At 40.0% G+C, this 24,083-nt stretch overlaps 2 protein-coding genes across 2 annotated transcripts in view; one reads left to right on the top strand and one right to left on the bottom strand.

Annotated features, from left to right (window-relative positions):
- Positions 1-4,886: 4,886 nt before the first annotated feature.
- LOC140522512 (inner centromere protein-like) lies at positions 4,887-11,144 on the top strand. Its single transcript, XM_072637932.1, has 4 exons — positions 4,887-4,971; positions 5,623-5,750; positions 6,048-6,205; positions 9,690-11,144. The coding sequence occupies exons 1-4, from the start codon at positions 4,887-4,889 to the stop codon at positions 10,219-10,221; spliced, it is 903 nt and encodes a 300-aa protein (XP_072494033.1). The 3' UTR covers positions 10,222-11,144.
- LOC140522511 (vomeronasal type-2 receptor 26-like) overlaps positions 10,885-24,083 on the bottom strand; it is a 38,509-nt gene continuing 25,310 nt past the window's right edge. The window contains 6 exon segments of the mRNA XM_072637931.1: positions 10,885-11,903; positions 14,646-14,773; positions 15,863-15,954; positions 15,957-16,082; positions 21,643-22,050; positions 22,053-22,440. Coding sequence (XP_072494032.1) covers positions 10,907-11,903; positions 14,646-14,773; positions 15,863-15,954; positions 15,957-16,082; positions 21,643-22,050; positions 22,053-22,440 — 2,139 coding nt within the window. The 3' untranslated portion in view covers positions 10,885-10,906.

The following is a 24,083-nucleotide window of genomic DNA, read 5'->3' as shown; positions in this document are numbered from 1 at the left end:
TGTAAGGAGAAGGGAAGAATTTTGGACTAAAGAAGACATAGAAAGTATTATGAAGTGCAAGATGGGTAATTTTGATTACCTTAAACTGAAAAGTTTTTGCACAACCAAACCCAATGCAACCAAAATTTGGAGGGATGTAGAAAATTGGGAAAGAATTTTTACAGCTAATGTCGGGGATAAATGCCTCATATTGAGAATATATAGAGAACCAAGTCAAATTTACAAAAATACAAGCCATTCTCCAATTGATAAATGGTTAAAGGATAAGAACAAGCAATTTTCAGAGGAAGAAATTAAGGATATCTATAATCATATGAAAAAATGCTCTAAGTTACTTTTGATTAGAGAGATGTAAATCAAAACAACTCTGAGGTACCACATCACACCTATCAGATTGGCAAACATGACAGAACAGGAAGATGATAAATGTTGGAGAGGATGTGGGAGAATTGGAACATCAACACATTGGTGGTGGAGCTATGAGCTGATCCAACCACTGTGGAGAGCAATTTGGAATTATGCCCAAAGGGCTGTAAAAATGTGCATACCCTTTGACCTAGCAATAGTGCTTCTAGGACTATATCCCCAAGAGGTCATAAAAATGGGAAAGGGTCCCACATGTACAAAAATATTTATAGCAACACTCTTTGTGGTGGCCAAAAGGTGGAAATCAAGGATATGTTCATCAATTGGGGAATGGCTGAATAAATTAAGGTATATGAATGTAATGGAATACTATTGTCCTGTAATAAATGATGAACAGGAAGACTTCAGAGAGACCTGGAAGACTTATATAATCTGATGCTGAGTGAAAGGAGCAGAACCAGGAGAATTTTGTACATAGTAATGACCACAATGTGTGAGAGTTTTTTCTGGTAGACTTGGAACTTTGTAGCAATGCAAGGACTTAAAAAAATTCCCAGTCATCTTCTAAGGCAAAATTCCTTCCACATCCAGAGAAAGAACTATGGAATTCAATTGCAGAATATAGCAGATCATTGCTTTTTGTGTGTATTACCTTTTGGTTTTTTATATGTTTTCTCCCATTCATTATAATTCTTCTACACAGCATAACTATAGTGAAAATGTATTTAATAGAAATGTATGTGTAGATCCTATATAAAATTGTATGGCCTCTCATGGAGGGAAGAGGAAGGTAGGGGGCAGGTAGGTAAAATAAGTCTAAGTTATATGGTAGTGATTGTAGAACACCAAAAATAAATAAAATTATTGTAAAAAAAAAGAAAAAAAAAGATGTGTCATTTGTTCTTGGATTTTGCCAAATTCTCTTTTCTTCCTCCTCTCCCTGAACATGCTCACACCAAAACTGAATACTGAATCAATGCTGAATCCCCAGTCTCTGGCTGCTGGGATCCCTGTTTTCTGTGGAATGGCTGGAGTAACAGGGATGTAAGAATTTGTGCTAACTAAATTCTCAAAGAAAGGGCTGAGCCACAGTCACATATTTCTGTTTTTTTTTTTTTTAAGGAAAAATGGAAGACTATTAAAAAAGCTATTGCGTCCTAGAAGCTTTCTGAAACCAAATGGACATCTTGTCAACCAAGGGCGCACTCACTGTGGAATGTAAACCTCAATGTTGCCTGTGTTCCTGAGGATCTACTGCAAAGCTTCCCCTCAATAAAGCAAATACAGTTCATCCTTGAATCTGTCCTCATACATACTTAGCTGTGTCTGAGATTAGGTGGTGGGACTTAATGGAATCAAAAAGGACCAAGTGGGTGAAAGGGTACAATTGTTTGAATGACATTTATAGCATGCCACTTGATTGTTCTCTAAGGCCTGGAGGCTCCAAACAATGACCTTTCATGATGGGCTGTGTGGTGGGTAGAAGTCACTTAAGCTTTCTGTACCTCAGGTTCCTTCTTGTCAAACCAAGGGAATATTCTGGCAGTCATATCTATATTTCCTGGGCTTCTTCCTCAAAGGGTCCAACTGAATGACCAGCCAAACTCCTAGGTTTGAGGATAAGACTGAAATCCATAAAAGATCCATTTTTTTTCAGTGAGCATTGGTCAAACTACAGGTATGTGCAGGGCATGGTTTTGTGCTTTGAGGGAGATAGAAAATCTAGAAGAGAACTGGTTCCAGTATTCATATAAATAACAATTTTTTAAATGCAGAAGACAACAGCATAGGTGACCATCACATAAATGCTCACATGACAGGTGTGTTAGAGATGCTAAGTCTAATAGAAGTGTAGACCACCTCCTTCAAAAAGTCAAATTGAGTACAGGGGGTCATGAAGGGTTTGTGGCATGTGAGGCTATGTGTAAGTATGGATAATCAATCAATAAACATTCATCAAGCACCTTGTCCTTATCAGGAACTGTGCTAAGCTCTGAGGATATGAAAAGGGCAAAAGACTGAAGAAGTCAATATAAAGGAAAAGACTGAAGAATCATAAGGAAAAAAAGACATGACTATTGGATCGTGGATACAGGGGAGAATGGGAACAAAGCAGAAGAGTAGTCTTAGGAACAACTCAAGATACATTTTGTTCCAAGATCATGGGAAGGCAAAGATAATAAGGCAACAAGTATTTATTAATTGCTGACTGTATATCAGGCACTGTAAGTAGTGGGGTACAAAGGAAAGAAAAGAGAGCGTCCTTCTATGGAGAATGAATGAATGAGTGAATGAATGAATAACAACATTTATTAAGCTCTTACTAGGTACAAAGTACTGTGCCAAGTAGTCCCTGCTCTCAAGGAACTATTATTCTAAACAGAGAGAGCAATGTATAGGTTTCAACTGTCAGTCAGATGAAGCATTCCCAGCATTCTTAGGGTGCAGGAGGAAAACATAAAGTAACCACCATCTTTTAATGTAATTTCTACTGACAATTCTTATGTTTCCAATTTGGAAGCATTTGGGATACTGAAGCAAGAACTTTGGTGGCAAGAATGTTATTTTCTGGGTATTTCATAAATTTAATGTCTGAGGATGTTGGGGCTCTAGCACCTGCAGGAGTAGTTATCCTTTCCCTTTGTTTTACAGATGAAGAAACTGAGGCACAGGGATGGGGACACGATTTGCTTGAGCCACATTTGTAGTAAAATGGCCAAAGGAGCCAGCCAGATTCACCGCCTCAGTTGTCTAGCTCCAAAGACATCCCTCTAGACCTCAGTGCCCCACCCATCCTCTCCCCCACTGGTCCTTCTCTCCCTAACTGCCATGGAATTCTGCAACCCCAACAGTCTGCATTACTCCAAAAGGGACAGTTGGTTTGGAAGGTTGCTTCTTGGCTCTAGTGGTCAAGAAATGGCCCAAAACTGGGGCGTAGGAGTCCAAGGGGTGACCAGGTCTCACTGGTGTGGCTGCAGACCCCTAGGTAAGCAGCAGTAGGGGTGAGGGGAAACCTCTGTCTGGCTTGGGGTTCGTCTCGTGGGGGGAGGCAAGGCTGGGGCTGTAGATTCTTGGCTGCTGTTTTCTTCTTCTGATCAAAAGCCTCCCATAGAAGTCACTTGGGCAACCCCTTTGTCCCAGAGACCTCTCAGTTTGATGAGAGATCCCAAAAGCTGAGAGGACTCTCTGTCCCCCAGATCTCCCTGACTGGCCTGGCTCCTTGCACTGTTGTACATGTTACACTGCTGTGTGTGTCTGTCTCAGAGCTCACCTGGTGGACCATGAGCTAAGGTCTGGTCAAGGCAATGGTTAGGTTGGCTCTTTCATCTTTGTCCCTTGAGGGCCTTGAATACCTGACATTGGCTCAGCTTCAGATATGCTGGGACAGCCAGCACTGCATAGGCTTGACGTCTTTCCTCATCACCTGTCACAGTGTTTGTGGCCCTCCGTAGGGGAAGACTCTAGGTCCCATGTTGGTGCTTTCTCCTCTGGGGAGCCTGGTAGCATATTCCCTCAGCTGGTGGCTCAGTGGGTAGAACTCTGGACCTGGGCACTAACTGGCTGTGTGACCCTGGGCTAGTCACTGAACTTCTGTGTGCCTCAGTTTCCTCAACGGCAAATGGGAACAGTCATAGCACCTCTTTCCCAGGGTGGTGAGGATCAAGTGAGATAGTATAGGTAAGGCACTTTGCAGGATTTAAAGCACTTTTAAAAATGATTATTCCCATCAATAGTAATGGACCTGAGATCCCAAAGCCCCTTTCCCAGTCAGGGATTTTGTTCCCAGTAGAGCTTGGGGTGGGTGTATGGGCCTGGCTCTTCCTGTGTGTACTTCCCAATTTCTGCCTCACTGCCCTGTTCCCTTCTGGAATTAAGGGCTCACTTTGCTGAGGAGACCTGAAGACCTTCAGTTGGGGCCTGTATTGATGTGAGTCATCAGGGAGGAGTCTTGGCTGCCTTGTCTGCCTTCATCCTACTTTGTCCCTTTCCTCTGTTTTCTTCCTTGGGCTATGGGTTCTTCCTGTGGGGAATGGATCTTCTGGGGATTTGCATCCCCTCTAGCTCCCAGGGTGTTGAATTGAATGGAACTGATTAACATGAAGTGGGGGCATGTTGATACTGGTGAGCAGTGGTGTGGTGAGCCCGAGGTTGCTTTGCAGAATAGCAAGCCATCAGAGGGAGGATGTTGTGTTCCTGTTGCTTCTGCATCCTCAGGGCAGCAGTATGAAATGATCATGTGAGCTCCTTCTGATGCCCCATGCCCTCCCTGGGCAGGGTGGCCTGAGTCCCCAACCAATTCCTTAATGCATTTGGGGTATAAAGAATCTGAGGGAGAAGAATGCCAGCTTGTTGTTGGGCTGGCACTCCACCTTCGTTCCCTGGTTGCCCCTGCCTCCCGATCCTGGCTCAGTTTAAGGGGCAGCAGTCAGTGATGTCTGACCCATGTCTGAGAGTAAAGGTTTGACTTCTGGGCCTCTCCCTCCAAACCAGTTCTCTCTTGCCTCACCCTGGGACCCCAGATGAACACTCACTGGTCCCTGTGGCCCGCTAGCCAGTCGCCAAGGCTCCTATTAATCACCTTCTTCCTGACCAGCATGCTGCTAGGTGCCGACCTCCCAGCTAACTGCCAAGACACAAAGATCAAATGGGACTTGCTGAAACATCTAACAGCTTAACAATTTTCAGATGACAAATAGGAAGGAAGGGAATGCTTTCTCTGTGCCCGGCCCTGGGCTTAGCATGGCAGATACAAGCAAGTACAAGCAAGCGAAGCTGGTGCGGGCCTTCATGTGGCACTTATGTTCTTATGGGGTAGATAACACAGGGAAGTGGTACCCAGTCTGGGGCACTGATTGACACATACTACCCAGAATGAGTAGACTTGATTTATAACTGTTGATTTGATTTCTTGGAACCATTTAGCCTTTCTGAGATCTCTGGTCTGTTGGAAGAGTCAAAGGAAACAGTATGGCATAGGCCAACGTGCAGAGTTGTGACTTGAAATGGAAAAAGTGAAAAGCATTCGCATGCGCAGATATGAAAGTATCCAGACTGCTGCTGTTGTGAAGACATTCATGACATCTGAGGATGCCACCAATGGGTACTAGGTTCAGGGTGGAAGGATGGGAGTGACCTTAAAGACTATACCTTGCCCCCTTCCCCTGAGAAACCCTTGGAGCCTGCTTCAGACCATTTTCTTCATCAGGTGACCTGGGAATTCTCATTTTTACCTTCCCTTCTGCTTTGAAATTGCAGAAGGCACCATAGGGACCACCATAGGCTCTGCGAGCATCTTGGAGGCCCACAACACCAAACTTATGGAGTTTAGGTACAATGTGGACAACAAAGACATGGTGTGGCTGCAGAAGATTAAGGAGGAGGCTGTGAGCACATTTTCCAGGTAAGCCTGGGGCTGAGGGACCCACATGGGTGCAGCAGCTTAGGGCAAGGGGTATTGGGCAAAAACTGAGTGACCTGAGAGATTGCTGACAGAAACAATTTTTTAAAAAGGTGGAACCAGGAGGCGGAGCCAAGATGGCCAACTGGAAAGACACACTTATGCAGGGTCCTCCCCACAGCCCATAAAATACCTGTAGAGAGTGACTCTCAACAAATTTTGGAGCAGCAGAAGTGGAGAACAACAGAGTGGAGGAGATTTGCAGCCCATGGTGACCTGAAAGGCCCACGGAAATGTCGGTTGTGCTGGATACGGAGCCGAGTGTGGAGCCCAGCCCAGCCTTGGCCAAGTCGACAATACTCTGGGAGGAAGACACCTTGGAGGCGAAATCTCCAGTCACAGTAGCAGGTCCTCAGATCCCTCAGCCAACAGGCCTCAAAGGTCAGTGATGGGGTATAATCAGCAGGCCAGGAAGGGAGAAGGGCTTTCCCATAGCTCCAGCAGCAGGCAGTGGCCACAGAGCCTGCACAGCAGCCCATGTGGGAAGCTCCATTGTTAGAGCATAAAAACCGTTTGGGGCATTGAAGAGCTGAGTCTCGCCTCTGCCCTGTATGGAGGCCCTGGGCGAGCTGGTCTTTGTCTCACACTGAATGGTGGCCCTGCCCATCCAGCTTATCTGAAAACCAGCTCCCAGTGCTGATTTAGTGGAACTGGAGGCCAAGTGGCTGTGGAGAGGTATCTGCTAAGATTCTGGGCACAAAAATCCCTCTCTGCATCCAGACCAGTACACGCTTGATTGTGCCACCTTGGAGGAACTGAGATCTCACAGATTCCCAGAGTATACCCTATTCCTGACAAAGGACCCAAAAGTCAAGTAACTGGTTGGGAAAGTGCCCAAAAAAGGGAAAAAAGTAAGACCATAGAAGGCTACTTTCTTGGTGAACAGATATCTCCTTCCATCCTCTCAGATGAGGAAGAACAATGCTTACCATGAGGGAAAGACATAAAAGTCAAGGCTTCTGTATCCCAAATACCCCAAAAAAATATTCAGTGGGCTCAGGCCATGGAAGAGATCAAAAAGGGTTTTGAAAATCAAGTTAGAGAGGTGGAGGAAAAACTGGGAAGAGAAATGAAGGAGATGCAAGAAAATCATGAAAAGCAGGTCAACACCTTGCTAAAGGGGACCCAAAAAAAATGCTGAAGAAAATAACACCTTGAAAAATAGGCTAACTCAATTGGCAAAAGAGGTTCAAAAAGCCAATGAGGAGAAGAATGCTTTAAAAAGCAGAATGAGCCAAATGGAAAAGGAGGTTCAAAAGCTCACTGAAGAAAATGGTTCTTTCAAAATTGGAATGGAACAGATGGAGGCCAATGACTTTTTGAGAAACCAACAAATCACAAAAAAAAACCAAAAGAATGAAAATTTGGAAGATAATGTGAAATATCTCATTGGAAAAACAAGTGACCTAGAAAATAGATCCAGAAGAGACAATTTAAAAATTATGGGAGTACCTGAAAGCCATGAACAAAAAAAGAGCCTAGACATCATCTTTCATGAAATTATCAAGGAAAACTGCCCTGATATTCTAGAACCAGAGGGCAAAATAAATATTGAAAGAATTCACTGATCATCACTGGAAAGAGATCCAAAAAGAGAAACTCCTAGGAACATTGTGGCCAAATTCCATAGTTCCCAGGTCAAGGAGAAAATATTGCAAGCAGCTAGAAAGAAACAATTCAAGTATTGTGGAAATATAATCAGGATAACACAAGATCTAGCAGCTTCTACATTAAGGGATTGCAGGGCATGGAATAGGATATTCCAGAAGTCAAAGGAACTAGGACTAAAACCAAGAATCACCTACCCAGCAAAACTGACCTTTCAATGAAATAGAGGACTTTCAAGCATTCTTGATGAAAAGACCAGAGCTGAAAAGAAATTTGACTTTCAAGCACAAGAATGAAGAGAAGCATGAAAAGGTAAACAGCAAAGAAAAGTCATACGGGACTTACTAAAGTTGAAATGTTTACATTCCTACATGGAAAGAAAATATTTGTAACTCTTGAAACTTTTCAGTATCTGGGTAGTTGGTGGGATTACACACACACACACAGAGCAGAAAGTGAGATGAATAGGATGGGATCATATCTTAAAAAAATGAAATTAAGCAGTGAGAGAGAAACATATTGGGAGGAGAAAGGGAGAAATGGAATGGGGCAAATTATCTCTCATAAAAGAGGCAAGCAAAAGACTTATTAGTGGAGGGAAAAAGAGGGGAGGTGAGAGAAAAACATGAAGCTTACTCTCATCACATTCGACTAAAGGAAGGAATAAAATGCACAATCATTTTGGTATGAAAACCTATCTTACAATACAGGAAAGTGGGGGAGAAGGGGATAGGAGGAGTGGAGGGGATGATAGAGGGGAGGGCAGCGGGAGGAGGGAGCAATTTGAGGTCAACACTCTTGGGGAGGGACAAGATCCAAAGAGAGAACAGAAGCAATGGGGGGCAGGATAGGATGGAGGGAAATATACTTAGTCTTACACAACATGACTATTACGGAAGTCATTTGCAAAACTACAGAGATATGGCCTATATTGAATTGCTTGCCTTCCCAAAGGGAATGGGTGGGGAGGGAGGGATGAAGAGAAGTTGGATGTCAAAGTTTTAGGAACAACTGTCGAGTATTGTTCTTACTACTAAGAAATAAGAAATACAGGTAATGGGGTATAGAAAGATATCTGGCCCTACAGGACAAAAGAGAAGATGGGGACAAGGGAAGGGAGGGATGTTAGAAGAGAGGGTAGATTGGTGATAGGAGCAATTAGAATGCTCAGCGTTTTGGGGAGGGGGGAGGAGAAAAATGGGGGGAAAATTTGGAACCCAAAACTTTGTGAAAATGAATGTTAAAAGCTAAATAAATAAATTTAAGAAAAAAATAAAAAGGGGGAACCTTATGGGAAATCTGGCCCTGTTGCAAGGGAGAGCCAAAGGAATTGAGAAAGTGCAAACAAGGGCAGACAAATATGTGTCCCATTACACTCCTGCTCAAAGCTCTGCCATTTTGGGCTGTTTTCCTTCCTTCCCTCCCCTCCTCTTTCTTTTCTTCTTTTCCTTTCTTTCTCCTTCTATCCTTCTCTCTCTTCTTGCCTCCCTCTATGGCAGGCATTGTACGGAGCCCAGAGAATGAGACAATCTCTTTTCTGTGGACTAGATCTTGTATTCTAAAGAGATCTGACCAGTCTTCTGGACATGCCCTTACTATGTTGCATCAGTGTCTGGCTTCCCCAAGGCTAAGCAGGCAAGGCAGGACAATGCAGACAGGCCTGGGTTTAGTGTCAGTATCTATTTCCACCCATCGTAGTCTGTGATACCTCCCTAGGCCTGTCTAAACAGTGGGAGCTGGGCCAGAAGGCTTCCAAGGTCCCATCCATTCAAATAGTGGTCCAGTGATGATGGTAGAGTGCTTAACACTGTGCGTGGTGCTGTTGGAAACATGGAGGGAAGTACAAGATGTTGAGGGCAGAGGAGACCCAGGCAAGAAGCAAGGGCAGGGCAGGGGAGAGTTTGGTGCTGGTGTGCAGGCCCTCCAGAGGGTCCAGGACCCAGATTTGGAGCCAGAAGGGACCTTGGAGGTCCTGGAGTCCAAGACTTTCATTTTTACAGATGAAGAATCTGAGGTGAATAGGTAAAATAACTTGCCCATGGTTACCCAGCTAGTCAGTGTCTGAGGCTGGATTTGAATTCGGGCCTTCTTGACTCCAGGCCAGTGCTCTATCCACTGTGAATTCCTTAAGGGCAGGGAACATATTTTTGACTTTCTTTGTTTGCCAGGCATATGCTTGTAGACTAACAGACAGACTCTCCTAGATTGGTGGTGCCTACAGCTGTGGTGTCAACACCCTACTTTCTGTTTCCTGCAGGGGGTCTGGCCATGGGAGCCCCAAGAGCAGTCAGCACAGCTGCCAGCTACTTCAGAGCAAAGACAAGTTGAAGAAGCTGGCCCTGGTGGTGGTTGAGAATGGCTCCATCCTTCGTGGGACCCAAAGCCAAGCAGCAGCAGTCCCCTTGCTGCCTGCATCCCCCACTGTGTTCCCCAAAATGTCGGGGAACCTGCCATCCTCAGGTAAGCTTGTATCCATCGTGGAGATTGGCGTCAGTGAGCAGCAGACTGCTGAGAAGTGCCTGGTGGCGAGCAAGGCTAGGATAGCCAGCCAGAAGCTCTCCTTTGCCCACACTTTGGAGTGCGGGGAGACATCTGTGCCAAAGCAGCAGGTGGAAAGCCTCCCCAATCCAGCATCTGGGACCTCCTCAATGGTACTCCCTGAGGCACCCAAGGTGAAAGATACGAGGTCTGCCCAGTCTGTGGCCAAACTCTGGATAGCCCAGCCAGCTTCTCCAGAAGATGCAGCACCTGTGCTGACTGAGCCAGATGGGGCCTCCCCTTCTCTATGAACACAGCCCCAGCAAGAGACTGAGCTCCTCTTAGACTTGCCAGAAAGCCCCTGGACCCCAAGGGGCTCCCTCTGTGACCTGCACTGTGTGCATAGGAGCCTGGTGTGCAAGTCCTCACAGGCCCAACCAGAGTCTAGAAGCCAAACAGATAGCGACAGTGGTAAGGCCTTGTCGGGGTGATGGGCTGTGAGAAGAAAAGGGGAATTCTGGGCCGGGGGTGGTTGTCTGCCTGTTCCCTCCTCCAACCTGGTACGACTTTGTGTTTGCTGGAGGAGCATCTCCCCCTAGTCCACCGGTTCCTCATTGCTAGAGTAAGGGCTGTCGGAACAGATGATCTCCTAGGGGCCATTCCTTTAAGGGCTATCCTAGCTTCCGGGATAAGAACTCACTGTCTGACAAAAATTGCTGGGAAAACTGAATAACAGTGTGGCAGAAACTGGGCATAGACCAGTTCCTGAAACCGTATACAAGAATAAAGTCCAAATGGATACATGATCTAGGTGTAAAGACTGATACTATAAAGTAATTAGGAATAGATATTTCACAATGAGAACTGATCTAATTTGACCTCTTTGCAGAAATCAGACAATATAACTGCTTTCAAAATGCTATTAAATTCAAATGATAAAAGAGATATTATTAGAAAATAGAAGGTCCATAAAGTAGAACCACTTAAAATATTTTATTAAGACTGTAGGAAAGGAGGAGTTGCTTTGCTATGATATTGGTGAGTAAGGACTTGAGAAGACCTGTCTTTGTAGGGCTTAGCTTTGTTTTTCAGTATCTTCAGGGCATTTCTGTCTGACCTCAGAAGTATCACATAGCACTTGGGAGCAAAGATGCAAGTGAGAATCCCAGCACTAGAGGTTAAGATGGAAAAGACTTCCATGGCCACCATGGCCTTGCCCTTGGTGCTCTTATATGTGGGCAAAAAGGCTATCCAGACACTGCAGAACACAAGCATGCTGAAGGTCAGGAACTTGGCTTCATTGAAAGTGTCTGGTAGATTCCTGGCCAGGAAAACCATGGTGAAGCTCCCCAAGGCCAGCAAGGCCACGTAACCCAGTACACAGTAGAAGGTAAGGATGGAGCCCTCATTACACTGGATGACAATGAAGGCAGACTCAGAGTGTATGTCCATTTCCAGGAATGAGGGATAGATCCCAAGCCAGATGCCACAGAGACTCATTTGGATTACAGTACAGATAAAAATGAGGGAATAAGATGCTGTGGAGCCCATCCATCTCCTGGGCCTGCTCCCTGGCTTTGTGGCTTTGAACACCAGAATGACAGTGATGGTTTTGGCTAAAATGGAGACAATGGTCAATGTGAACACAACTGCAAATGTGGTTTGTTGCAGGAGACAAGTGGTGGTATTAGGATGGCCAATGAAGAGCAGAGAACAGAGGAAGCAGAGGTTGAGGGAGACCAGAAGAATGTAGCTGAGGCTGCAGTTATTGGCTCTGACTATGGGGGTGTCTCTGTGCTTCACAAAGACTCCAAGAACCAGAATAGTGAGGAGGGAGAAGCACAGAGTGGCACAGACCAGAGCCATTCCAAGAGGTTGTTCATAGGCCAGGAAGGTCACAGTCTTTGGGAGGCATCGATCCCTCTCCCTGCTTGGGTACTGATCATCAGGGCATGGCAGACATTGCTCTGCATCTGTCAACAGCAAAGAGAATCTCACTCTTTCTCACGTAGAGCTTTCTCTCTCCAGTCAAGCAAAGTTTTAGTCATTCTACACTGAACTTAGCCTAATGTTGTTGTCCTCCTCCTTCAAACTCAGAAGGCCAAGAATTTCAGAGCCTGAATTAGATAAACACAAATTTCTGTATCTTTGTATCTCCACCTATGGATAAAACAGTATGGTGAACGTATTGCTTCCCTATCACATATTTACTAAACAGAAATTAAAACTCTCTATATTCTATTCCAATATTAAACCACCTACAATAAGATCTAAGGAGTTCATTTATAAAGAATCATATTTTTCAGAATATAAGTGAAGCATTGAAACCAATATTTCTTATTTTTGTTTTGTAGATGGACAAGAAAAATTGTAAGTTAAATTAAAAAGACTTTTTCATATATTTCTTTTAATGCAAGGTCATAATTATAAATCTGAATTCTTATGGTACATGATTCTCTTTACACAAATTGAGCAGTCTTTAAGCAGATTAATAAGTATCACAATTTTGATTTTTTTGTATCAGAAAATATATTTTGCACCTATGACAGTGGTTCCCTAGTAAATGAGGATTTCAATCCGTTCTCCTTCATGTTCTCCACTCATCAGTGCTATAATTCTTTTGTGTGTGTGTATATATATTTATGTATGTGTATATATATATATATATATATATATATATATATATATATATATATATGCATTGCTCCATCCTCAAAGAATACTACTCTCATAGGGTCTGTTTCTTATATGATGTATTTGCATTTATATCTTTATTGTTTGCTGAACTTCCAATAAATTCTATGAATATTAATTTTGAAGTTTATTTATACTTATGAAATTGGGCCAGAGTGAAATATAGAGAAATACAGAGAGTTTTTTTAGTTACTTAGCAAGCAGCATTTAATCAAATAGTGAGATGAGTTAGAGTTATTCATACTCAATAAAAGGGATGCTCCAAATTTGGTTATCACTTTTGAAATATTAAGGAAAAACACTTTTCTTTAAATAGATTCATAGAGCCTGTGATATGTAATGAAATCTTACAAATATATTAAATGGACACTGCCAGAAGACCAAATAAAATATCTTACATAATCCAATATTAGATGATGGAATTATAAGGGAACTACTCAAGGAGGGAGCTATTCTTGCCTTTGATGAATTGACATGAGAATTTTATGAACCATCAGAAAATTAGTTCCAGTACTACAGTCATTATTCTCAATAGTAAAATCAAGTCAACATTAGGAAAAATGATATTAAATTTAACATATTCAAACCCAATAAATTATGTCATTACAAGTAGAAAAATCCTTTAAGAAATTTTTAACAAATATTTATTCTGAAATTCCAACACAAATAAATGAAAAGAGAGAATTTTCATATTATAATATTACATCTTTGAAAACAAACATTGTATGCAAAGACAATACATAGGTATCTTTCCCAGCAAGTTTAGGAATAAAGTTAAGATGACAAATCTTCCCCTTATTTATTGGTGCAGTTCTAGATATGGCATTAAGAGCATTCAAATGACAGAACTGAAAGCATCCATATAGAAAAAGAGATTGTAAAACTATCAATATTTTTGAATGGTTTGTTGGATTACTAAGAAAATCCTGGGAAATTAATAAAGATATTAACTGGAAATGTTGATAAAATCATCAACTAAACTAGATAATAAACCCTGTAAAACTCTATATTTTTGTATAACAGAAAAAACCCAATAGATGATAAGTGAAAAGGAAATCCCATTTCACAGGACTGGAAAATGCGTAAAATATCAGCGCATCTATGAAACTATTCAAAATTCTTTACTTGATTCAATTATGAAGAGCTCCTTAAAGAAATAAATAAAAACTTAAGTTACTGGAAAAACAACCTATGCAGTCATCTTAACCATAGTGATAAAATAAAAATCAAAATAAAACTCCAGGATTTCCTGGTGGCGGAAGTAAAGAGTGAGTGCACTACAGGAACTGAGGAGAGTTAACAAGGGAATACAGGATATTGTGTTCATGCAAAATTGAACTGACCTATAAAACAGAAGTTCAGGCTTTGGAATAAATCAGTTTACTAAAAAATGTATACAAATCACACTAATCAGAAGCAGGCCTCTCTAATTTGACCCTGGACCTCAAATACAGAATGATGGGATAGGGAATGTCAGATTTTTATATAATATTTTGTGGGCCAATCTCAATTGAGTCAGGACTCTGACTTTTAGGAAAACAGTTTTCATAAAAGCTAGAGTGCCCTGGTTAATCTTCACCAAGGGGTGATTTCATCAAGACTGCCCACAGAAGTCAGACTCTTGCTGTTAATCCAAATTCATCTGTGCTTACATTATGTCTATTTTAAATTTTTGATTATTAATATTTCCCTTACAGGTGGGAAAGCTTAGGCTTAAGTTAAGTTTTCCTGCAGGAGTGGGGAAGTTTACAACAAGGCCATAAGATCAGGGAAGGATTTCCAGTAGTAGGACAATACTGCTGGGTTATCTTTGCATAAATTTTTCACGTCATGCACCAGAAAAAGCCCCTGAGAGTTACAGGAATGACCAAAAACACAATGAATAAAAGTGATTCAATGAGTTCAGTATTATTTTAACTCAGAAAATATTATTTTCCTAAGTAAATGTCACTTCAGGTTAAGACTAAAAAATACATTCTATTTATGTATCTAAAAATACATATCTATTACTTTGGGAGAAGATCTATTTATTTTTAGGAACCCATCTGTCTGGTTGGAAATCTGCCCTTCAGGGCACGGGGTACAATCAAAGCAGCAGATGGGCTGCCTTTCTTGGACTGTCTTCTTGAATCCAGGGTGACAGCTCCGACTGCATATGGAAACGGGGGTCTGTATTTCCACCAAAGAAACGAAGAAAGTATCACTGTGAGAATGACTGCTGAAAGATATATGGCCTGAAATGATGATAATTTCAGACCTCTCCTAGAGAAGACATTTAGAATAATGTAATTGTGATTCTGCAGGGCAAGGGTGATGTAATTCTCAATGGAGACTTTATTCCTGTATTTCATTTTCCACTGCAGGTCATCTTTTCCCTAATGGACCTGTATTGAGTGTCTACTAGGAACAATCAATCTCCTTGAATTTTTAAAAATAGTATATCTCGCTGGAACATTTTCTCCCAAAGTACTAATATATGTCTAAACTGCACTCTATCTTTGAATGGGAAATGCTGAAATGATTCATTGACCAGATAAGGGGAAATGCTTCTTTAATTTGCTCCCCAAGTCTTGTTTTTGTTTCTGTTCCCATAAACTATCCAGAATATTTTAAGAGAATCTTGACTTTAGTGTATACACTACAATGAATTAATTAAACAGTTCACCTTGATTGACTTGATTGATCTTGTTCTTGGGCTGACATTTGGAGCCTCCTCCAGGGACCAGTGTGAAGGGGATGGGGTTTATTAAATCAAATGCAACTTAGTAGATTCATAGATTTGACATCAGTAAAAGACATTACCACAAGATTTAAATTAACAGTCTCTAAAAGCTGTTGTCCTTCTTGGGGACATAAACCCCAAGATGACTTAGTTTTGTAGTTGTAGGATCCCAGATATTGTATATTGAATATAGCAACAGGTCCTTTTGGTGACCTATTGAAATTTGTCTCTATTCTCCACCCTGTTGTTATTCTTCAGACTTGGCCCCTTGATCCGGGATATTTCAAGATTCTCTTAGTATGAACAGTTCAGCTCACTATGTAACTTAGCTGGAATGAATTTTGAAGTAGGATTGAAAAAAGAAATCAGAGTTCTATCTTACTCTGAGCAAAAAAGAAGAGGAAGTCAGTGCTAGCACCCTGTCAGAGTCATTTCCACTGTCTGTGTGAAATGTCCTGTTACCAATGAACAAACAACAGTGTCCAGGATGCTCCCCAGGAAAAGGATAAAGCTCATATTATTCACTAGCCCGTTACCTGAGAGAAATATTCAGGCCATTCTGTGTCTTCTTCATTAATGCTGAATTCCTGGTTGTCAGGAGTCACTTCACCCACTTTCATCAGTATATCATCAAAATAGGGAAGTATTTATAATTCAGGATATCATATGTCTGAGCAGCCATCCTCCCTCTATCTGGACATGATTCATCACTGGCACTATTGACAGGACTGGTGCACTTCAGGAAGTGGTGGAGCTGAAGGCAAGGACAAGAATTTGTTAGTCTTTGGGGAAAGAAGGATTCATGCCCATGCCCAATTAGGCTCTGAATTTGATGCTTCCAAAAGTTGTCATTTTTTTCTTCCAATTCTTCTCGAACTTCTCTTAGACCTATGCACTCTTTTCCTCCTCCTCCATAGCAAGCAAAGGACAATGACAGAATAGCAATGCCCATAAACAATAGATATTGAACTTACCATAATAGCCATTTCATCTTCCTTTCCTCAAATCAGGAATTCCCTCCAAATGTCTCTGATGGTCTTGCATTCTGAGCTCTTTTCTAAAACCTGTTGTCACAGGGAACTCAGAAAGTTCTGTGAGTAGAAGCTGACCCTTTCCTTCCCATTAGATTGTGGAATCCTCAAAAACCTGGCCTTTCTTTTATTTTCTTGGCATCCCTAGATCTCAATACATTTCCTAGCACATCGTGGGTGCTTAAGAAATGTGTAGGCATAGGCTGATATTTATAGTAAATGTTATTCCTTGTACAAAAATCTCTTTAATTGAAAAAATGTCCAGGGTAAGTCTCTGAAGTGGTTGGTAAAGTAAGCTTAGGAATAAAAGAATATTTGATATTCAGAGTGAAATAATTGAAGGGAAAGCAATTCCAAATTATTAAGAGAGTAAATAATTTGGAAAATCTGTAACACAAAATAAATGGAAAGAATAATTTCAATGGAAGAAGATATGAGATAAATTGCATAATTATAAATTTTAAAAAACTGAAATATTTACACAACCTGAGGAATATTTGAGAAGCTGAGTTTTCAACAATATCCAGAAAACTATTAGGACACACAGGATTTGGATGTCATTCAGTGGAAAATATTCAAGAAAAATTTTCCAGAGAGATTGAAAACGTGGAATTAAAAGGTTGAAAAGAGAAATGAAGTCTAAGTTCTTTTCACTGAGAAATGTTGCATTGTGTTTTCATTATTACAGGGAAAAAGCAAGAATGTAACAGGCCAGAAATAAATGTCTGGAGTTCAATCTTTGAGGCCTGTCCAACTCTTCATGACAGAATAGCACTGAGCACCCCTGGCCCTTCTATTTCCAACTATCTCTCAAAGTCTTTCCAAGTTGGTGTTCATGGTTTCCATGACACTGTCTTTCCATCTCATCCTCTTCCATTCCCTTTTCAATTTGCCATCAATTTTTTCCAACATCTGGATCTTTTCCAATGAATCACATATTCTCATTAAGTGACCAAAGTGTTTAACCTTCAACTTCAGAAACTGATCTTCCTGTGAACAGTCTGGATTAATTTCTTAAAGAAAGTATTGACTGATTTGATCTCCTTACTATCCAAGAGACTCTCAAAAGCCTTCTCCAGCAGCACAAATCAAATGCATCAGTTCTGTAGTCCTTAACTTTCCTTATGCTGCAAATCTTGCAGTCATACATTGCTACTGAAAAAAGATATCTTTGACTGCTCAGAGCTTTAGCAAACTCTAATTCAAGTAATCATCACATGTATTGCTGTGGGCAAGAATGTCTTAGAAGAAATGGAGTAGCTTTATTGTAAATAAAAGGGTAAGCCAAGAAGTATTAAGATATCATCTCAAAAATGACAGAATGATTTATTTGCAATCCAAGGCAAACTACTCCACATCATAGTAATACAAGTCTATTTTTCAGCCACTGATCCCAAAGTGGCCAAGGTTTATCAGTTCAATGGAGAGCTGCACCACCTTTAACAATTCACACACGCACACACACACACACACACACACACACACACAAGATATCAAATTCTTCATAACGGAAAGGATAGCTCAAGTAGTAATTGAAAAGAGAATTAGAATAACAGGAAAGTTTGGAATTGTGATTCAAAATGAAGAAGAATTACAGCTTTTATCATAGAAATTTTCTAATCTGCAACAGGAAATAGGAAAATTAAAGAAAATAAAAGAGAGATTAACATTACTTTTAATATCAAATTTCCTATATAGTCAAACAATTTATGTCAGTATATTTGGGCACAGTCATCTGGTATGTTTATGTATGCATATAAAGGTAAGTATATAAACCCTGAGAAGCAGGAATTTCAAAAAGTGGGGCAAAGCTTCCAAAAATCTTGAGCATTACTGAGACAAAGTGGTCTTAACTTTCTTGAAAGCAGACAATCAAAGAATTAACAAGTCATTTGTAGGGGAAAGTTGTTATATTCTCTTTAAGGTACCAGAGAAACATAAAGAGAAAAAATGAACCAATTGATTAGTATATCTTATAGGAAAGAATAAAATGAACCTTGAGGAAGAAAGAAGGAAGCATGACTGGTAATATTAAGTGTGCCTGTAAATGAGTATTACAAATAAAGTCCAAGCAAATGAAGAAAATGGGAGAAGGAGCACAGTAGATAATTCTTAAGTCTCCTGGTTAAATAGAAGAAAGTCCTTAACATTAGTTCATTAAAAATTATGCATCAGACAGAGCCAGGAGGGCAGAGTAGAGGCAGCAACCCAGCTGAATTCTCTCAATATTCTCCTGCAAACATGCATGAAATCAAATTGTGAAGCAGCACAGCCAATAAAAGATTATAATGAGAGATTATTTTTCAACCTAAGACAACACATAAAGGTGGAAGGAGAGGTCTGTCACACCTTGTTGGGGCCTAAATCAGATGGTAAATTGTAAAAATAAAAGCGTTGGGCACTGGAGGCAGCTGTAACAGCAGCTGCAGCAGCTTCAGGAACAAAGTAAAAAGCCTTTCAAGGTCAGAGAGGAGCACTCACCCTTGAGGCTGTAGAGGATCCTTGACCTAGGCACAGTTTATTTTGCTATTTTTTAAAATATTTATTTTTAGTTTTCAACATTCATTTCCGCAATATTTTGAGGTCCAAATTTTCTCCCTATCTCTCTCCTCCCCTACCCCAAGATACCATGCATTCTGATTACAACTTCCTCCAATCTGCCCTCCCTGCTATCACACCCCTCAGTTCCTTTATCCTCATCTTCTTTGTTTTCTGGTAGGGCTAGATAGATTTCTATACTCCATTACCTGTATTTCATATTTCCCAGTAGCATGCAAAAACAATTCTCAACATTCGTTCCTAAAACTTGGAGTTCCAACTTCTCTTTCTTCCTCCCTCCACACCCATCCCCGCTGAGAAGACAAGCAATCCAATATAGACTATATATGTGTAGTTAAAGAGAATTTCATAATAGCCATGTCGTGAAAGACTATATTTCCCTCCATCCTAACCTGCCCCCCCCATTTATTATATTCTCTCTTTTGTCCTTTTCCCTCCTGAAGTGTTTTCTTCTAATTACTCCCTCATCCTCTTTGCTTTCCCTTCTATCATCCCCTCTTACATGCCACTAATCCCCTTCTCCCCTACTTTCCTGTAGTGTATGAAAAATTTTAGTACCAAATTGAGTGTGCATGTTATTCCTTCCTTAAGCCAAATATGATGAGAGTAAGTTTCACTTTTTTCCTCTCTCCTCCTTTCCCCTTCATTGAAAAATCTTTTTCTTACTCCTTTTATGAGAGATAATTTGCCCAATTCTATTTCTCCCTTTTTCTCCTCAATATATTCTTCTCTCACCCCTTAATTTCAGTTTTTAGGTATCATCCATTTCTATTCAACTCACCCTGTGCCCTATGTCTATATATATGTATATAATCCTTCCAACTTCCCAAATACTGAGAAAAGTTTCAAGAGTTACAAATATCTTTCTATGTAGGAATATAAACACTTCAACTTTACTAAGTGACTTATGATTTCTTTTTCCTGTTTACCTTTTCATGCTTGTTTTGATTCTCGTGTTTGAAAGTCAAATTTTCTATTCTGCTCTGGGCTTTTCATGAAGAATGCTTGAAAGTCCTCTATTTCACTGAATGAGCACTTTTTTCCTTGAAGAGTCATACTCAGTTTTGCTGGGTAGGTGATTCTTGGTTTTAATTCTAGTTCCTTTGTCTTCTGCAATATCATATTCCAAGCCCATCTGAGCAGAACCTGAGACAAATAGATTCAAGTGATTTGCCCAATCACATACCTAATATGTTTCTGAAGCTAGATTTTAATTGAGGTCTTCCTGGCTCTAGACACATCAGTAAGTCAATTACCAGGGTTGTCTGTTTCTTAAAAGAGAAAACAATAATTATAACAACAAAATTACTAAAACAATAAAACAGCCAGTTCACAGAAGGCTGGAGCTTCTCCTTCTGATTTATGAGCACAGAACCAAAGCTTCAAATGTTCTCAGAAACTAGACTGATTTGATATGACTCTTGATGCTTGGTTTGCTTTTATCTTTGCTCTGGTCTAACTTTCCCCTACACAATCTTTTACTAACTGACAGATTGGTTACAGGGATCTCATTGTCTGATTCACACTCAGACGAGACAACTCCTTTGAAGTGTTTTGTTTGTTTTGTTCTATGGCAAAACTTGTTCTGAGTGGATATTAAAACAAGGAAATGATAGTTGAGCAGACACTTTTCTTTGGTCAATTATCATTTTTCCATTCAACCAAAGCTGTGTTCTCATCTATTCTTTAATTATCCTCTTTGAAACAATCTAAAATCTGCAAAAAGTAAAAGACAAAATAAATTTTTTTCTATTAACTTAATTTCCTCAGCAAAATATGATTATTCTGATATCTGGGGTTTTTTTTGAGCTACCCTTACAGGCCTATTTCATGTTTTGCATGTGATGTGTTACACACTCTTTCTTCTTTCTCTTGTACAAATGATGTCTGCATCTGAGTTGGTGGTCAGATATTTCATACTTCATCATTTCTCTGCACAATCAAGTCCTCTATTTCTTGCTTGTTGGTATCATTTCTCTTCTTGACTTTTGAATTACTCTCATGGAACTTCCTACCTATCCTAGGACCAATGATCTTCTAGAATTTTTAACCATATAAATTTTCTCATTAAGGAATATGGAATATGCCCTGTAAACCTAGGCTCCTGATCCTTCTGTACCCAAATGTTCTCTCATATTATAAACTCTATTAGTCTATGATCACTTCCTGTGTGTCTGGTTTCCAAACATTTCCACCACAGAAAACACTTCTTTCTAGCAGTAAGAGCCATACTATGATTAGATTACCTTAATGGATTCATCAACACATACAAAAAAGGAAATGCATGATTGAAGCAAGTGTACACTTGTATGAATATCAACCAGACTGCTTAGCTATAGATATTGATAAAAGTTAAAAATAATCAATTAGAAATCCCACAAAAGTACCTTGGCATTTGCAATGTCATGACCCAAGTCATTGTAAAGGCCCTAAATTTGAACAGATTGATTGAAACTCTCTTGCCACATAGAATCATACTCAGAGATGTGTAAAATGAATGCCAACTTCACCAAAGCTGCTATGTCAGAGTTGAAATAAATGCCTATTTTCTGAGGGAATTTCCTTTTCTTCTTCCTGGATTCAATGTAATTAAAAATTTTAAAAAAATAGAAAAAATAGAGAATAAGAGATAGTATTAAATCTCGGGTCATTGCTGCTTCATCTATAGAACAGATAACTAGCAGTTGAATTTTGTAAGTACCAAGAGTGGAAGAGAAATGTTATCTTCCAGGAAATATCTGGGTTACTTCCAAGTTCTGATGTCTCTATTGCCTCCAACTGGAGCATTTTATGGAGAACATGGGCCACTACATATGCTGCTTGGTAAACAATGGCACTCAGTTCCACAATGATCTTGTCAAATTTTTCAAAAAGCGTATCTCTCAAGGAGAGACCTTCTGGGCACGTAGAATATAGCATTTCTATATGACTTTTATCTGAATATTTGCATTTTAAGACTGACTCAGTATAAGTCTTTAGGAAAATGTCTTCAGAGTTCATACTAGGATTCAGGCTGCTTAGAAAATCTGTGAAACCAGGAATCTCCATCTGGGAATGAGAAAATAGTAACGTCCTGTGAAAATATGTAAGCAGTTCATGCGTAATATCAAAACAAATATCCCAAGCACTGGTGGCAACAATATCTTCCCATAATATTCAAAAACAACTAATACATTTACAAGTTCTTGAAGGGAGTCTGTCTCTCCATAGATGAAAATCACATTTGATAATGATGACATGATCATAAGAGAGAGTTCATTATTTCTGTAAACCTCAGCTGTTGGGAGCACTCTTTTCTTAAAAGCCACACACAGGCCATTCCTGTCCATCTCTTCTTTAAGATCACTGAAGAAAATTTCCCCTGTCACATTGTCTGAAACGAGTAGTCCCACCCAGGTCCAGCCAAAATGAAGCATCAGTTGGATGAAGGCAAGGTGAAGAGTGGATTCCCTTCGGCCCATTTGATAGATATATGGATACTGTACCTTGTCAGCCAGGACCATATCAAATACGCCATAGGTGATCTAAATGAAAAAGGAAAAATAGTGATTTAAATTCCTTCAGAGTAGAAATTTGTCCTCCTTTATATTTGCATATCAAGCAACTATCAGTGGCTTACACAGAGCTGCTAATAAATAAGTGCTTCTTAATATTAATTTATAGTATCATGTCACAAAATTATTCTATTGAGAAATGTAACAGTGTGAAGGAAATTCTAAAACTATACTTGATCAAGATTTCTTTCTCCATTCTCTTCCTCAAGCAAGTACTAATCTCAGCTTGAAAATTTTCTTTATCCTTTTAATTTTATTTTATTGTTATTATTTTATTGGTTTTCAATGTTCTACAATCACTTCCATATATCTCAGATATTTTTCCCTCTCTCCCTCCCTTCTCCCCTACTTCCCTACTCCCTGACCAAGATGGCATACAGTTTTATATATGTTCTACACATACATCCCTATTAAATACATTTTCACCTTAGTCATGTTGCATAGAAGAATTAAAATGAATGGGAGAAATCATAAAGCAAACCACACCTTAATACAAAAGAAAATGATTTGCTTCATTCTGCAATCCAATTCCACAGTTCTTTCTCTGGACGTGGGAAGCATTTTGCTTTAAGAGGCCACTGGGAATTATTTAAGTCCTTGCATTGCAATGAAATGCTCAGTCTACCAGAAAAATTTCTTGCACACTGTGGTTGTTGCTGTGTACAAAGTTCTCCTGGTTCTGCTCCTTTCACTCAGTATCAGTTCATATAAGTCTTTTGAGGCATCTCTGAAGTGTTCCTGTTAATCATTTTTTATAGCACAATAGTTTTCCATTATATTCATAGAAGCAGTTTTGCTGGGCCAAAGGCTATGCACATTGTTATTTGTTTACTTATTCATCTACCTGTCTATCTACCTACCTACCTACCTACCTACCTACCTACCTACCTACCTACCTACCTACCTACCTATCTATCTATCTATCTATCTATCTATCTATCTATCTATCTATCTATCTATCTATCTATCTATCTGTTTATTTTCAGTGTTCCACAATCACTACAATACAACCCAGATTTTTTCTTTCCCTCCCTCCCAATCCCTCTCCCCTACCTTCCCCATCCCTCCCCGAGAGGGCATACAGTTTTATATAGGTTCTACATTCCTATTGAATAAATTTTCACCTTAGTCATGTTGTATAAAAGAATTAAAATGAATTGGAGAAATAATATAACAAACCAAAACACAATACAAAAGAAGATGATCTGCTACAATCTGTGATTGAATTCCATAATATTTTCTCTGGATGTGGAAAGCATTTTGGCTTAAAAGATCATTGCAAATTTTTTAAGTTCTTGCATTGCAATGAAGTCCTACCTCTACCAGAAAAATCCTCACACACTGTGGTTGTTGTTGTGTACAAAGTTCTCCTTTTTCTCCTCCTTTAACTCAGCATCAGGTCATGTAAGTCTTCCAAGGCTTCTCTAAAATCTTCCTGTTCATCATTTCTTGTACTGCAATAGTATTCCATTACATTCATATACCACAACTTATTCAGTCATTCCCCAATTGATGGATACTCCTTTGATTTCCAGTTTTTGGCCACCACAAGGAGAGCTATTATAAATATTTTTGTACATGTGGGACTCTTTCCCATTTCTTTGATCTCTTTG

Source organism: Notamacropus eugenii, chromosome 2 (assembly GCF_028372415.1).
Source record: "Notamacropus eugenii isolate mMacEug1 chromosome 2, mMacEug1.pri_v2, whole genome shotgun sequence".
Taxonomy (NCBI): Eukaryota; Metazoa; Chordata; class Mammalia; order Diprotodontia; family Macropodidae; genus Notamacropus; species Notamacropus eugenii.
This window is presented reverse-complemented; position numbering and strand designations above follow the sequence as displayed.

Coding starts and splice junctions, on each gene's coding strand:
- LOC140522512 (XM_072637932.1), top strand. CDS start 4,887: ATGAACACTCACTGGTCCCTGTGGCCCGCTAGCCAGTCGCCAAGGCTC. Junction 5,751..6,047: donor AGAAGATTAAGGAGGAGGCT/GTGAGCACATTT, acceptor GTGACCTGAAAG/GCCCACGGAAATGTCGGTTG. Junction 6,206..9,689: donor TCAGCCAACAGGCCTCAAAG/GTCAGTGATGGG, acceptor TGTTTCCTGCAG/GGGGTCTGGCCATGGGAGCC.